General features: G+C 32.7%; 3 protein-coding genes across 9 annotated transcripts in view; 2 read left to right on the top strand and 1 right to left on the bottom strand.

Annotated features, from left to right (window-relative positions):
- The window catches only part of LOC144842931 (disks large homolog 4-like), a 107,044-nt gene extending 97,579 nt beyond the window's left edge, over positions 1–9,465 (top strand). For 4 of the 5 annotated variants that reach the window (XM_078699540.1, XM_078699543.1, XM_078699542.1 and 1 more), the window contains 9 exons: positions 350–526; positions 1,683–1,764; positions 1,932–2,022; positions 4,498–4,536; positions 4,885–4,926; positions 5,132–5,233; positions 5,513–5,685; positions 6,182–6,383; positions 6,788–9,465. In XM_078699540.1, coding sequence (XP_078555666.1) covers positions 350–526; positions 1,683–1,764; positions 1,932–2,022; positions 4,498–4,536; positions 4,885–4,926; positions 5,132–5,233; positions 5,513–5,685; positions 6,182–6,383; positions 6,788–6,894 — 1,015 coding nt within the window. In that variant the 3' untranslated portion in view covers positions 6,895–9,465. The remainder of the gene's footprint in view (positions 1–349; positions 527–1,682; positions 1,765–1,931; positions 2,023–4,497; positions 4,537–4,884; positions 4,927–5,131; positions 5,234–5,512; positions 5,686–6,181; positions 6,384–6,787) is intronic. The other variant, XM_078699541.1, reaches the window with a different exon arrangement.
- Positions 9,466–10,330: 865 nt separating this feature from the next.
- Positions 10,331–11,685, bottom strand: LOC144842575 (uncharacterized). Its single transcript, XM_078699029.1, has 3 exons — positions 11,597–11,685; positions 10,858–11,484; positions 10,331–10,756 (listed from the first exon to the last, which is right to left on the bottom strand). The coding sequence occupies exons 2-3, from the start codon at positions 11,458–11,460 to the stop codon at positions 10,601–10,603; spliced, it is 759 nt and encodes a 252-aa protein (XP_078555155.1). The 5' UTR covers positions 11,461–11,484; positions 11,597–11,685; the 3' UTR covers positions 10,331–10,600.
- A 393-nt stretch (positions 11,686–12,078) lies between these two features.
- Positions 12,079–14,838, top strand: LOC144843539 (GPI alpha-1,2-mannosyltransferase 4-like). 3 transcript variants are annotated; one of them, XM_078700343.1, is made up of 3 exons: positions 12,079–12,137; positions 12,534–12,657; positions 12,785–14,838. In XM_078700343.1, exons 2-3 carry the CDS (start codon positions 12,537–12,539, stop codon positions 14,515–14,517), a joined length of 1,854 nt encoding a protein of 617 aa, XP_078556469.1. In that variant the 5' UTR covers positions 12,079–12,137; positions 12,534–12,536; the 3' UTR covers positions 14,518–14,838. The 3 variants fall into 3 exon arrangements, with proteins under 3 accessions (XP_078556469.1, XP_078556468.1, XP_078556470.1); XM_078700342.1 differs by having other exon boundaries at positions 12,103–12,152; XM_078700344.1 differs by having other exon boundaries at positions 12,107–12,211.
- The last annotated feature ends 65 nt before the right edge of the window (positions 14,839–14,903 follow it).

Below are 14,903 nucleotides of genomic sequence, written 5' to 3'. Positions count from 1 at the left end.
TGTACCGTTAAAAAAAAACCCACATAATTATTTACTGTATATCCTCTGGTATAATCCCACTTTCATTCTAACACCACCCCCTACTTCATATCCCTGGGTATAGTCCCAGTATTGGCTTTTGATCTGGATGTAAGCCTCTCTCTAGCCAGTTCAGATGAGTTTTTACAAGAAATGCTTACCAATCATTTTTTTTCCTGAGCCAGGCTTTCCCTTTCCATACCCCAAAAGTTCTAGGTGGGTGGGATTATACCAGAGGATATACGGTATATTTATTTTTTACAAAAATACTTAAGCAGGTTAACAAATAAATTGTAAAGCATATTTATTTCTAATATTCTTATTTTTTTAGGGCAATGTTTGATTATGACATGCTGAAAGATAGTGGTCTACCAAGTCGGGGATTAAGTTTTAAATTTGGAGATATTTTATATGTAATAAATGCCAGTGATGATGAATGGTGGCAAGCTTGTCGTCTCACGGCAACAGGAGTAGATCCAGAAGTTGGCATTATTCCAAGTAAAAAGAGGTATGTGTGAGCTTGTGTTGAATTATGCAAGAACATACAAAAAATCTACCTGGATCTTAAGCTACACTATCAAACTACATGTGATGTACCCATTTATTTTGATAGTGTAGACAGAGCTTTATGATTCCAGCAAACTGTATGGGGTATTGCTCTAAAGGCATCAAAGTATACAAGAATATTTTTGGCTCAGACTTTGTTTGTAAAGGCTTTGTCTACACTATAAAACTAGTGTGATGTGCCCAAATATGGTGGTGATATGCCCAAATATGGTAGTGATATGACATGTCCATATATGGGCACATCACATTTTTTTGTCACTTACAGTTTCCTAGTGTGGACAGAGCTTTAGAATATCCTTCAATTTTGCTAGGCAGCCAATTTTCAAAGAATTTTACTGTATTTTTAAAAATTATAATATTAAAAGGAAATACTACACAAGCTAATTGTAATATATCATCTTTTGTCTGGTTCATAACAACAAAGTCTGTTACATCTTTGATGAATGGTTGAATAGTATTGTTGCGTTTTTCATTGATACAAAAATAGATTTAATAGCAAACATTAAAACATCAATGTATTGTCTTGTTTATACCAGTACAATTAGTTTTAGAAACAATTAAGGTATACATACTAAACAGTTACTTCAAGTTCCTTGTTCTATTTTTATTTTCTTTGTTAGGTTTGAAAATACAGTACTGTACTATTTTATCTTATTTATGTCTAATTACAAGCAGTCAAAAAAGACTTAAAGGCCAAGGCCTGGAGAGGTGTCACTGACTCCACCAAACATACTGTACTTAAAAACTACAATGGCTTATACAAATGTTTTTGGACACGAAGCATCTTTAAGTTAATTAACTTGGTATACTGCCAGGGCCTTAATGTACAAGAAAGAACATAAAACAATATCTTATAAAACTCTGTCTACATTAACTAGTTCGACAAAAAAAGCGTGATGTGCTCAAATATGGTAGTGATATTCCTAAATATAGTAGTGATATGACATCATCATGTCCATATATGGGCACATCACATTTTTTTTCATAAAGTTTGATAGTGTACACAGAGCTTTAACCTATTTATTATTTCATACAGGAGTTCAAAAAGTGTTGATTATAATAATACATAATAATTATTCATTATTTCATTTTTGTAGAGTTGAAAAAAGAGAAAGATCGAGGCTGAAAAATGTGAAATTTGGTCAGGGTAGTCAAGGAGGCCTTATGAATGATAGTAGGGTAGGTGCAATTGAGACTGAAATTAAATTGAGATTAAATCCTATACATTTGGATTGGAAGGAAAGCATGTTAAACACCAAGCTACAGCTCCACTCCTAATTAATAACATTAATGTTACAAAAATATTAATTTATACTGTTTAAATGGTTTCATGTTGTATTCTTCAGAATTCACTTCAACGAGATGGAAAGAAAAAAGGAATTTTCTCGAAATTTAGGAAAGGAAAAGATAGCGATCTGGACACAAGTGACGCAGAACGTAAGTGTACAGTTTAATATATATTTTGAATTTATCGAGAATAACAATAACTCAAGCATGAGCCTGTTGATTATGACATGAGGTTGATGATCACGTAATGTGATCTGCATTGTGATCAGTTTTTCATATTTTTTTGTTTTACAGTCTGTAAACATAATAAGCAAATAAGTTTGTTTTTTTTCCCCATCAAAAATCATAAATAATGGTTGTTTTAAAGAGAGAAAAAATTATAAAGAAAAATGGAAGCCTATTATTAAGAGTCAATGTGTTTAGGTTAAATTTAGCAAAATGGGCTATTAAAAGTTTGATTTTATTTATCTTTATTTTTCATGTTCATGTTTTCCATTTGAATAAGCATTTTTTCAAAAAGAAAAGGGTCTACTGTAGGTAGCAAACAATAAAATAAAATAATTCTAATCTGATAATTATATCCAAATTGTTTACATAATTGTTATTACTTAATATTATATTTTTTTGGTCCTCGCAATATATTTAATACCAGTGTGCTTATAATGTATATTTGACCAGAAAGTATCATACTCCATTGGTATTTTTGGACATAATATCAATAATATGTCATAATCAAATATCAATAAGTAATAGTAGCTATTTCCACATAATGATATGAACAGCCATAGACAGGCAATTGGTTTCACATGAGATCACTAAGTATTTGTCTTATGGATGGAGACTAGCTTTACATTATGTGTCTAAGGAACCATTACATATATCAATTGACTTTACTAAACAAATCTATTGAATCCCCTGGATGATAATTCAAGAAACAATATCTTTGACATTCTCAATCTTTATTAAATATAAGTATTTCTAATGAATATGATTTTTGTAGTAACCTTAGTCTAGTCTGTTCAGTATGATAATTTTAACATTTAAATCTAAATGTTCCTTTTAATTTAAAAATTAATGGTGAAAAAAGTAAATTAAAAATACACATGTTATATCTATTTACTTTAGAATTATATTTGACAAATATTGTTGCTCAGTTCCATAGTAACATTTACAATTTTTGTAGGAATTGCGTCATACTGGTGGTACACTATATAATTTCAAGGCAGAACAAATTTATTTTGTTCATGAATAAAATATAACCGCATGAAATCCTGCATTTGATAAATATTTAATTTTTAAAATTTTTACTAATATTTATTTAATTATCAGGTCATTTTATGTTACTAGGTAAGCATTGATACTGTAGATTTCCTTTTTTTTTTTTTTTATTTATTTATTTTCAAAACCCAAAACTAAAATTAGATTTGTAGTGGGCGGTAGTGGGCAAAGTTTAGTAACCTTTTCACCTACCTTTATTTCAAACCTGCCTTATATATTATTTTAATATTTAATATCCAACCAAGATTTTGCCACCTTCCGTTTTTATAACTGTATTTCACATTATTATTAATAAAAGTATGTTAATTTATTTGGATTTAATTTTTGAAATACTTCAGGACTGCTATAGAACTGAAAGAAATAAGCCATTTAATTACAATTATATTTTTATATGAAATAGTAATTTGAACTGAGAACAATTAAGATTATTAAATACATTTTATTCAAACATCAGCAATGCTTACTAAATATGTTACAATATGTAACTTTTAAAAATTAAAGTTAACCTACTAGTTTTGGTTTAAAAAAATATTAAATTAGGTGGTGGTTGTTGATTATGGTGTTTTAAAATAAAGTTTGGTATTGGTAGTAGATTGGTTCAGTTGATATATGTGGGGTAGGGTAAGATTTTGTAGCATAAGTATTATTAATTTTGTTTGTAGTGTTTTTTTCTTGCTCGTTTAGGCTGAAAAAACAAAAATATTTTAGAATACCGTATGTAGAAGAAGGTACTAGTGTTAGGAGTTCAGTACATATCTCTTTATTGTCAAAACTTATTTGACAAAAAGACCAAATAAAAAGCTTTCGCTTGTTTGATATAAAGAGTTGACTAGTGTACAGTACCTTAGAAGTGCCTATTTTGAACTATAAAGAAGTAGAAATATTATTCATTTTTGTGATTTCAAAACAATTATTTTTTTAATGGGTATAGTAGTACAAGTAGCATTGCTTATAGTTTAACTAATGTGAACTTTGTTAAATATTGAATATTTTAATATCAACATCGTTTGTGTTCTTTGTTTTATACCATTGGACTAATCTGCTAAAAGTGAATTTGTTGAGTTTGTAGTAGAAGTACCAGTGTTGTCCCTTGTCACAATATATTAAATGATTGTTGACAATAATAATGTATATATATATTTGGTAGCAGTAACAATATTGTTCCCTGTCACAATGAAATGATTGATTGTTGACAATGTGTATAGAAGAGTACCAATGTTGTTCTCTTCCCTCTCACGTCAGACTAATTTGGGTGCTAAAGTGAACTTGTAGTAGAAGTAGTAGTACCGTTCTCCCCCATCCTCTTGGACTAACTCTGTACCCTATTGTGTTTTTGTCCTTTCACAGAATTTACGTCTAATGCAAGTGACAGTGAAAGTAACCATCGTAAGTTGCTATCTTGGATCTTGTCATTTACATTTTGTTGTTTGTTGAAATGTTACGTGCATGGTATTTTTAGTGCATTGCATGTATGAATTTTACACTGTTGTTGATGTTGAGTATCTTTAGTGTATATAATAACAATGATAATGGTATGGGTGTAGGAAAAACGAAAAACACCCAATGTAAAATTTATTTCATAAAGACATATTCAGCAAGTTTTGAGTATAACATATTTGATAATTAAAAAAGGGTTTTACATATAGATTAATAGAAAGTTGTTTTTTTTTTCTTTTGTACAGTACCTCTATCCAAAAATGTTTTTGTTTGACTGTTTTTCTTTTTTATCAACAGAGGAACAGATTCTGTCATATGAGGCAGTGGTACAACAAGAAAGTAAGTATTCACATAATTTTATTAAAAATAAAACGTTTTTTAATAAATGTAAATATTTTATCGCACACTGGAAACTAAAAAAATGTGGATTACGTCCTCTTCAATAAGTTCATGGGATCTGTTTCAGCTAACCTTCCAATCCATACAATCCCAAACATGTAGGTTGAGAAACTTTGCATTTATTTTTATTTTCCCTCTTTTTCAGTCAACTATGCACGACCTTGTATTATCCTTGGACCTAGTAAAGATCGCATTAACGATGACCTCATCTCTGAAATGCCAGACCGATTTGGAAGCTGCATACCACGTTAGTATTTCTATTCTATTTTCCCTATTTTAAACAAATTGAAATGGGAGGCTTAACCTATAAGACAAAGAGATGGGATGAACTCAAACCCACAGCCAGGTCACTAGCCTGGGATTCATACATCTCAATTATACACCTTAATTAAAGAGTATGATGCTTGTACTTTGTGGCGTAACAGGTAATTCTCTATCTAGCCCGGGTTTGAATCTCTCTCTGTCTAAGAATGCTCTATATTTAATTTTTAACTGATAATAGCAAATTTTAAATTTTTTATGTTAGACACGACAAGGCAGCGGAGGCCTTACGAAGTAGATTCCCGTGATTATCATTTTGTTGAATCCAGAGAGCAAATGGAAAAAGACATTCAAGATCATCTATTTATTGAGGCTGGACAATATAATGAAAACCTGTATGGTACAAGTGTAGAGTCCGTACGAGAGGTCGCAGAGAAGGTGAGAATTGCATTTCATTAGTTTGAATCCTGGTTATTGACAAGAGCATATCCCAAAACTCTGATGTTGCCACAGAGTTCCACTCCTTTTCTTTGAACATCTTCACTTGTTTTCACAGCGCTTCAAGACTTTTGTTAAATTCAAATCTGTATTAAAGAGTCACAAATAAAGATTCTTTTTTCTTGATGTTAAAGGTTATTACAAACTTTATAGGGAGAAAAAAAATGTTATTTTGTTTTCCTTTGTTTTGAATTACACCCTCGCCAATGATTTTATATTCCTAAATATATACAGACATTTCTTTTTTTTTACAAAGAAAATTTATTTTCTTGTATGTTGTATACTAAAGCTATACCCCAATTATATCAAGAGGACTGGAGTTTTTTAGAACACCATGTTGGGTGCTTTGTTAACTGGCATTATGTTTTGGTAATTTATGTAGTGTAAAATTAAACTAAATGATAATTATTGATTTTAAACTATTCTCCCATTCCAGGGTAAGCATTGTATCTTAGATGTGAGTGGTAACGCCATCAAACGATTACAAGTAGCGTCATTACATCCAATCGCAATATTCATAAAACCTAAATCAGTGGAATCAATATTGGAAATGAATAAGCGGATGACAGAAGACCAAGCTAGAAAAACCTATGATCGCGCTCTCAAACTAGAACAGGAATTTGCAGAGTACTTTACAGGTAAGCTAATTGGATCCAGGATTTTTGATAATATTAATATTATATTTTTATGTTAGTGCAGTCCCTATTAACAAATCCTAAATACACCCAGAAATGTGTGCCATTGGTATAATTGCATAGGACCATACTATACTGCACTGTTCTTGAACACATTGTGCTCAGGAAGCTTTCAAAACTGCCATGGATTGAAACGACCACCAGTTCCGATTACACACTTACATATTTTGTTTTCTATGTGACATCAGATCCTGTTGATATGTGTTCTGCAGTACAAGTATATTTTTCCATCACGTGGAATCAAGACCACATTGTTTTTTGGTATCCCCATGCTAGCAAATTAAAAGTGACACACGGTTTTCTTTTTAACATGACAGAAATTAACAAAACATTTTTTTTCTTTACAGCTGTTGTTCAAGGCGATACAATCCAGGATATTTACCAAGAGGTAAAAGCAGTGATACAGGAAAACGCAGGCCCAGCCATCTGGGTACCAGCCAAGGAAAAACTTTAATACGTTTACGTATAGACACATACAGAATTGGCATATCAAGTACCAGGATGCAGTGTGGATAGGATGTATTTGAGAGGCAATAGTGATGGGTGATTGGCCAGTTATTTCAACTCATCTTTTGAATAATTTGATAAGGACGACGGTGATTGGAGGATTACGATTGGCAATTTTAATGTTTGGTGTTCTATTTTATATCAAGACAAGTTCAGTGAAGAACGAGGTTTTTTAAAGGAAATTGGCAGTTTTCTGCTGCGAAGTATGTTTGTACAGTTATAAAGATTATTTGCAGAACATGTATTAGAAAAGTAAAAAAGAATAGCAGCATAGATGCACACATGAATTTGCAGAATTCCCAGTACCAAATGCAAAAAATGCAAAATACTCGAAGAAACATAAACAAAATTGATTCTGTAATAATTGTTCACTATGTATCGAATCGTAAACGAAGAATGTCATCACAAGAGGGCAGTGTTTACAATGTAAAGAGATAATGTGTTGGTGATTTATACCTGACATCATAAATGGTTAACTGAATGGAGACTTGAAAATCTTGCTTCAAATTTGGATATATTATTATGATAGGCAGTGATCAACTCTTCAGCCATAGATCCCTACAGAAATAACCATATTGGAAATAATTATTTGATACATTTTAAGAAATTTAGTGAAGTCATGCAAATTTATCATGCCAAACTTTCAATAGACTATCTGAAGCATGGTGAATATACACACGCAAACTTAACATTTATGCATTGCACAGCAAATTACTGCCAAGATCAATCGTACAAAACCTTTTAATTGCATTGTGGGAAGGCTGGACATTATAAACATGGTCTATTGCTATGGTTACATACGTAAACAAATTGAAAAGCTGTATATCTGGATTTGTCATGTTTTAAGCGCTATGTCTGCACCATGTCTGAATGTAGAAACTAGACAACAGAAGAGGGAAGGGGAAACCCCTTTATTCTATACATTTTCTGCTAATGTAATAATTTTAAAGCTGTCTACTTGATTCAATGTGTATGATTATGTATATGGGAATTATTAATATGTAATTTAATTTTAACGAGAGTTGACAAGAATCAAGGAGATCGGTTGCTATGACAATATATCAGTTGGTAAATCCCATAATTCAGCTGGTTGAGCAGCTCAGAAATCTTTTTGCCATTTTTCTATTTATAGTTTTTTTTTTTGTGTTATAATTATTTAATTGTATATGTAGAAGATTCATTTATTGGGACAGGCATGCTTTTATTTTCAATTATTATTACAATACTGATTGTTATTATTTTAATAAAGATTTTTACATATCTAATGAAATTTTATCGATCTTGAGAAATTAGAAAAAAGAAATACTTGAAACAAGTTATTTGTAGATGAAGAGGTGACTTAGAGTGTATTGTAAATTCAAGACTTATATTGTTTAATATTATTATCTAGATTAGGTTGTGAGGATGTCGTCGAGTAATATAAGAATGATCTTATTGTTTTAATGTTATTATTTTCGTGTACATAATTATAGTGTTGATTATATTAATATCAACTGTCATGTTAATATGACAAAATTGTAAATATATAAAACTAATACCTAAATGATATTTACAATTTATTTTTGCACCCGTTTTTTTTGTTATAGTTATTTTAATTGAGTTTTGTTTTATTGTATAAATTTTAGATTTACATTGTACAATGCAAATATTACCTGGAAATGTAGTTTTTGTATCTGCTGCAAACAATTTACCCGGATATCAGTGTTACGCTCAAGTCAAAGTGAGCCCTCTATAGGTGTACATCCTACTAAAAAATTAAATAGGACTAAAATAGACATAGGCAGGTATTGTAATAGACTATATTATGTAGACACAAAAACTTAAAAGCGCATTTCTGGACAATATGAAAATCTAATTGTACAATCCTACTGAAACAGAACGCGATGTTTTATCACGATTTTTAAAAGATACTTGTTAAATAAATGCATTGTTTTAATCAAAAGTGTTACTATAAATGTTTTACTAAAATGCCTTTTTAATGTGTATTTTATCATTTACAATTTTGTGTTTCTGCAAAAGTTATTAATTTTAAATGAATGTATGTCTCTAATAAAGCTGTTTGAGCAAAAGCAACATTAAAATTATATGTAAATATGTTTCTGCTTTTGAGAACTCTGTAGATAATCTTTTTTGGGGATATAACTGCTTTATATTTTCATTTACTTTGTATACATCTTTTTCAATGTTTTTCTTTCAAGATATTTAGTGTTTTAAAATGGGTATATGCTTATTTCCATATTATGGGTCAAATTATTCTGTATAATGAAAAAATAGCGTTTTTGAGAATCATAGCTTTCCTTGAATAAAGATAGCTTCTGTTGTAGTTCAAATTTTCACCACTTGGTGGCAGCAGACATGTAATTTACCATGAACTCTGATTGGTCAGATGTGTTTGTTGTCATGGTGATCATTGTGTATAAAAGTACTGTAAATCGGCTAAATGACTCAATCCTTTTTTTTTCTCGTGGTATGGAAGTGAAAATAATCAACTAATAAATACATGTTTATATTCACCAAATTGTAGTTTTGTTATTTGTTTAAATATGAAATTGCCAATTTAATATGGAGACCCATTATTTTTATTGGTTTGAAGGCATTTAAATTGAATGGTTTTGTCTATCTAAGAAGTCTGTGACTCGAACCTATACTTTCATAATGCAGTGGGTTAGTTTCTAGCACACACTATACACCTGTTGACAAGAAAGTAACCGCGTATGGTATAGTATCATGAATATAGTACAGTACACTGTAGTGGTATTCACTACACACTACTGTATTAAATTTGGAATAATGTTTTTTGTGATGGATTTCAGTTCTATCATCAATCATTCATTATTCCTACATTATTACCAGTAAAGCTCTTTCTACACTGTCAAACTAGTTTGACAAAAAATGTGATGTGCCCAAATATGGTAGTGATATGACATCGTGTACAGTACATATATGGGCACATCACATTTTCACATGTCACCTAAAGTTTGATAGTGTAGAAAGAGCTTAAGATACAGTAGTGTGTACTAAGCATGACAATTTTTTACAAAATTGCCAGGCCAAGCGAGGATACCCTTTTTTCAGGTTTATACTGAAGAAGTGAATCTAATAACAGGATGCTGAGCTCTACAGATCAAATGGTTTATCTGTGGCTGCGACACGATCAGTTCCACACCTCTAAACAGACACTGCGCTCAGTAGTCGAGAATATGTACATAGTACTGTTGATATTTGTCGCAGCCAGACTTAAGCTCAAATGACTGTTACGAGTTGCTATCTTGGCAAGGCAAGCTCAGTGTCCTGTTGTTCGATTGCTTGAAGTGAAGGACCTATGTTAAAAGTGAAACCTGCTGAGCCGTGCACAATACTTATTACAGCTGTTTGATCTTTTATCATTTATTTTGAAAATATTAACACTGTAGTACTAGTATACAATAGAACAATAACTTAATAAAATTATTCACCACCGTCATGTGGTTAAAAATAATTGCAAGGCTATTTATAAGTAGAAATAAAATACACACGTCACTGTAATGTCTCTAATATTCAGTACAAGAAGTCAAGCAGAAATTGTAAAATTGCACGATTTCATCAAGAAACCAACATGTGCTGGTACCATTTTTTAGTGAATAAGAAACATACTGATATAAATGTTCAAAAGTTTATCCGTTTAAAGTGACATCTTCTGTTGCCGATTCAGTATAAGTATAAGATTGTTTCTGTTCAGTTGTACTAGTAACGCCACCCTGAAACAATACATCATCTCCAATAGAAACTGTAGCCAATTCAGTTACATCTTTTAAAGTATAAGATTGTTTCTGTTCAGTTGTACTAGTAACGCCACCGTGAAACAATATATCTCCATTAGAACTGTTGCCGATTCAGTTACATCTCCCAAAGTATAAGATTGTTCCTGTACAGCTGTACTAGTAACACCACCCTGAAACGGTACATCATCTCCATTAGAAACTGTTGCCGATTCTCCTAAAGTATAAGATCGTTCCTGTACAACTGTACTAGTAACGCCACCCTGAAGCAGTACATCTCCATTAGAAACTGCCGTCTGTATCATTATCTCCTTTATTTCCTGATTGACTTCTTTAATTGGAAAAGACAGATAAAACCCACACCCAAAACCGATCATAAACATGAGCACTGCCAATGCAAGTATGACATGAAAACGACTTTTCTTCTCGGATTTTGACACCGATGGATTTTCACTGAATTCTCCGGTCGATAAACTTGAAACAATGCTTAAATCTTCTTCTGATATTTTACCCAGACGTGGGGTTCTCGGTGTTGCGAGGGGGGTCGAGCTGCATTGCTTTTCGAATAGATCGTGAAGTTTGTCAAATGCTTTCGAATCCGGTGTTTTTGGACAGAGAGTAACTGGAATGAATGCATCGTCTTCTGAGTAGGTGTCGTCCTCCTGTAGTTCGTGGTTCTCATCTTTTTCAGATAAATCATGGATGGTAACAGAACTGTGCTCATCGCAATTATTGGTTGATGTTGATGGTTCCATTGTACTTAATTATTACTTCTTGTCCTGTAAAAAAAATATTTCATATTATTATACTGTATAATGAATATAAATGATGTTTTTATGCCGCCGAGCAATTTCAAGTTAAGACAATTATTAGGCCTAGGTGCGAAATTACAGATAGTATGATGATTGATGATGGATAGATTGTGCAGTAGTACTCCCATGACTGTCGGCGCTATAGAGTAGATGCCTTCTATTCTAAGCTAGCCTCTAGACCTAGTACCAGTGGGCCTAGAGTAGTAGTATTTACATAACTCCCTGGGGCCGGGCTGCATAGGCCTAGCTAGAGGGCGGCCTAGCTAAAAATAAAAGGCCAAAACAAATAAATATATGGATGGAGAATTCGCCATGGTAGCCTGACAAGGAAGGTAGTAAACTATCAACTCTATGAAATCTTCAAACCAACAAAAGCTAGAAACAGTAAATTAATTCAAAGAATAATATTAAGCAATCATTACTACTGTTTGTGATCGATGTTACACTCAACACTTCACTGCCTTGTTTTTGTTTACCTTTTTTAGTTTCGCGCCTTTTCACGAACGAAATTATTGTCCAGTCACTGGCGGCGCGCTCATAAAACAACATGTTTTTCTCCCTCTCTCCCTTTTTTCCGGCCGTCGTGGCATCGTCGCGTCCGTAAATAAGATTGGATTTCGGTAATAATAAATACTGTAAAGTAATAGCATTACATATTTAATAACTTTATTGATAAGCCTGTATACTATCCATAGTAAGTATGGCGAAACCTGTAGTAGGCCTAGGCCAGCGTAGTAGTAGGAGGCTGTAAAGTAGGCCTAGCTAGGCGGGCTAGGCCTGCAGCTAGCCTACCAACCCACCCAACCAGCAGTGGACTGCTGCTGCTGTAGTGCTAGTCTAGGCCTAGATTATAAAGGCTCTAGACCATAATCTACTAAACTGTCTTGTGTAGTATTATTAGCATTTTACAGTTAACATTTTTAGTTGCAAAGTCAGAAAGACTAAGAGTGCTCATCATCGCACTACTGTTAGCCTAACTATAATTAATTAACGTAATAATTTTCTATTTTAATCAGGAAATGATGGGTGATTATCGGACCTGGTATGCTTTGGTAACCATCAGAATTCTTTGGTGTATTCTGCTGCAAACTGGTTACATTCATCCAGATGAGTTCTTTCAAAATCCTGAACCAATGGCAGGTGAGACTCAGACTTAAAAATATTGTACGGAATTGCCAGTTACTTTTTTTTGCTCTAAAATTAATGTGGTATTGTAAAATAGTTTAAAATTATTGCAGATTTAACCAGTTTCTATTTATTTTTACAGGAGATATATTAGGCTACAAAGTACAAAAGCCATGGGAGTTCAACACTTCATTTCCATGCCGTTCAGCAGTGCTCCCCTACTTAACAAGTGGACTAGCTTTCAAGATTTTGAAATTCCTAAACGAACAAGACATCCTTAACATGACATCAGCTATGCTAGTGACTTTACCAAGGCTTGTAATGGTATTCCTGTCACTTACAATGGATTATTCCATTTATAAAATGTGTAAAATCCTGAATTTTAACTCCGCAGCATGTTTGACTATTTTTGCAAGTTCATTTGTGACCTTAGTATTCTACACACGCACATTGTCAAACAGCATTGAAGCAGTTTTGTTTTCTATACTTCTGATGTTAGTAATAGACGCAAGAAAAACATATTTTGCAACTGGAGAAAAAGCGGGTAAGGAGGATAGCAGTGAAAAGCGTAAAAAACAAAGGACAAATCAAATAGAAGATGATGATGATGAAACAATGGTATCAAATGATAGCGGTGGTAAATCTATGCAAATTGCTGCTGTTCTGATTGCTGGATTTTTTAACCGACCGACATTTGTTTTCTTTGCACTTGTTCCCATGCTTTTCTGGCTTTCAATCAATACATCTAACAGTAAATCAAGTATTCTTACAAACGTTTTCTCAAACGGTGTTCAACTGCTTCCAGGCACTTTTATGAGCATCATCATTTTTGTTGTCGTCGACTCGCGGTATTACGAATCACTTGATACATCATCTATTTGCTGCATGCATAGTCTTGTTGACTTTCTGAGCACAAATTTTATGCAGAATTTGACAATTACACCATTGAATTTTCTTCAGTATAATTTAGATAGTTCAAATCTCGAAGAGCATGGCATACACCCACATATCACGCACTTATTAGTAAATGCCCCGTTACTGTTCCTCCCGCTCATGGTTTGTTTCGCTTCCGAAATCGTCGCGATATTTCTGGGCGGTGAATCCGGATGGGGTAATAACTTGTTACCAACTGTTAGAAGTTTCTTTCAATTGAGTTTCTTTACTCCGTTACTCCTTCTTTCATTTTTTCCTCATCAAGAATCGAGATTCCTTATTCCTCTTTTGGTTCCACTCGTTATGTTATATTCGGGATATGTCATGTCATCGAATTCTCTGGAGCCAAACATGCCCTGGATTGTGTGGAATCTTTTAGCGTGCGTGATCTTCGGAGTTCTACATCAGGGTGGATTGATACCGTGCTTAGGACATCTTAGTCACGCGGTTACTAAACCAGATGTGCATTACAATCCCGTGCATTATCATATTGTATTTTACCACACTTATATGCCGCCAGAACACCTACTAGCGTATAAAGAACCAAATTTAAGCGAACTAAACCAAGCCAACGGCAAAAGACTTCCGAACATTGTAACTGTTTACGACCTAGCAGGCACAGACCGTATGACTATGCATAACATTGTAGAAAAACTTTACGAAGAAGTGGAAAGTTATGAACCGTACGTAAAAGAAATTTTTATTGCAAGTCCGTCGTCCTTAGATCTTCAATTTTGTCGAACGCATATTAAGTTCAATTTTAAACTTGAGAAACAATTTACTCCACATATAAGTACAGAAGATTTGCCAGAACTTTTTCCAACGTACAACTGCGTAAACCATCCAGAACGTAGCTATGTAAATTTATCAACAATGGGGAAGTATCGAGCATTGTTTAGTTTAAATTTGTACAAAGTAGTTCCTGGTGTAGTAGTTCATTGAATATTGATGCGTGTCATTATATATAGCAATTAGAAACTTGCAGGGTAATTAGTTGGAAGTACGTTCCTGTGTCATCAAGTCATGTTTTATAGGGACATTATTTTTTTCAACAAAAGGGGAGATATCATCATGAGCTAAAGTTAGTTGAAGTAATGGAATACTATAATATTCAGTAGAAAATTAAAACTTTTTATCAGATTTTTTTTAGAATAATAATGAAACTTTTTTGCCTTTTTAAATATAACAATGTATTGTTTAATGTAACCTTTCATATACTTTACTGTAGTACTGAAAATATATCTATTGGGTTCTCAATTTGTATTCAATTATAGCAGAAGATCAAAAGGTTTAATAGAATTCAAATCGCACCAATTTGTATTTGATGT

This window comes from Antedon bifida, chromosome 5, assembly GCF_963402885.1.
Source record: "Antedon bifida chromosome 5, ecAntBifi1.1, whole genome shotgun sequence".
NCBI lineage: Eukaryota > Metazoa > Echinodermata > Crinoidea > Comatulida > Antedonidae > Antedon > Antedon bifida.
Note: the sequence above shows the minus strand (reverse complement) of the source record. Positions and strands in the feature narration are given on the sequence as shown.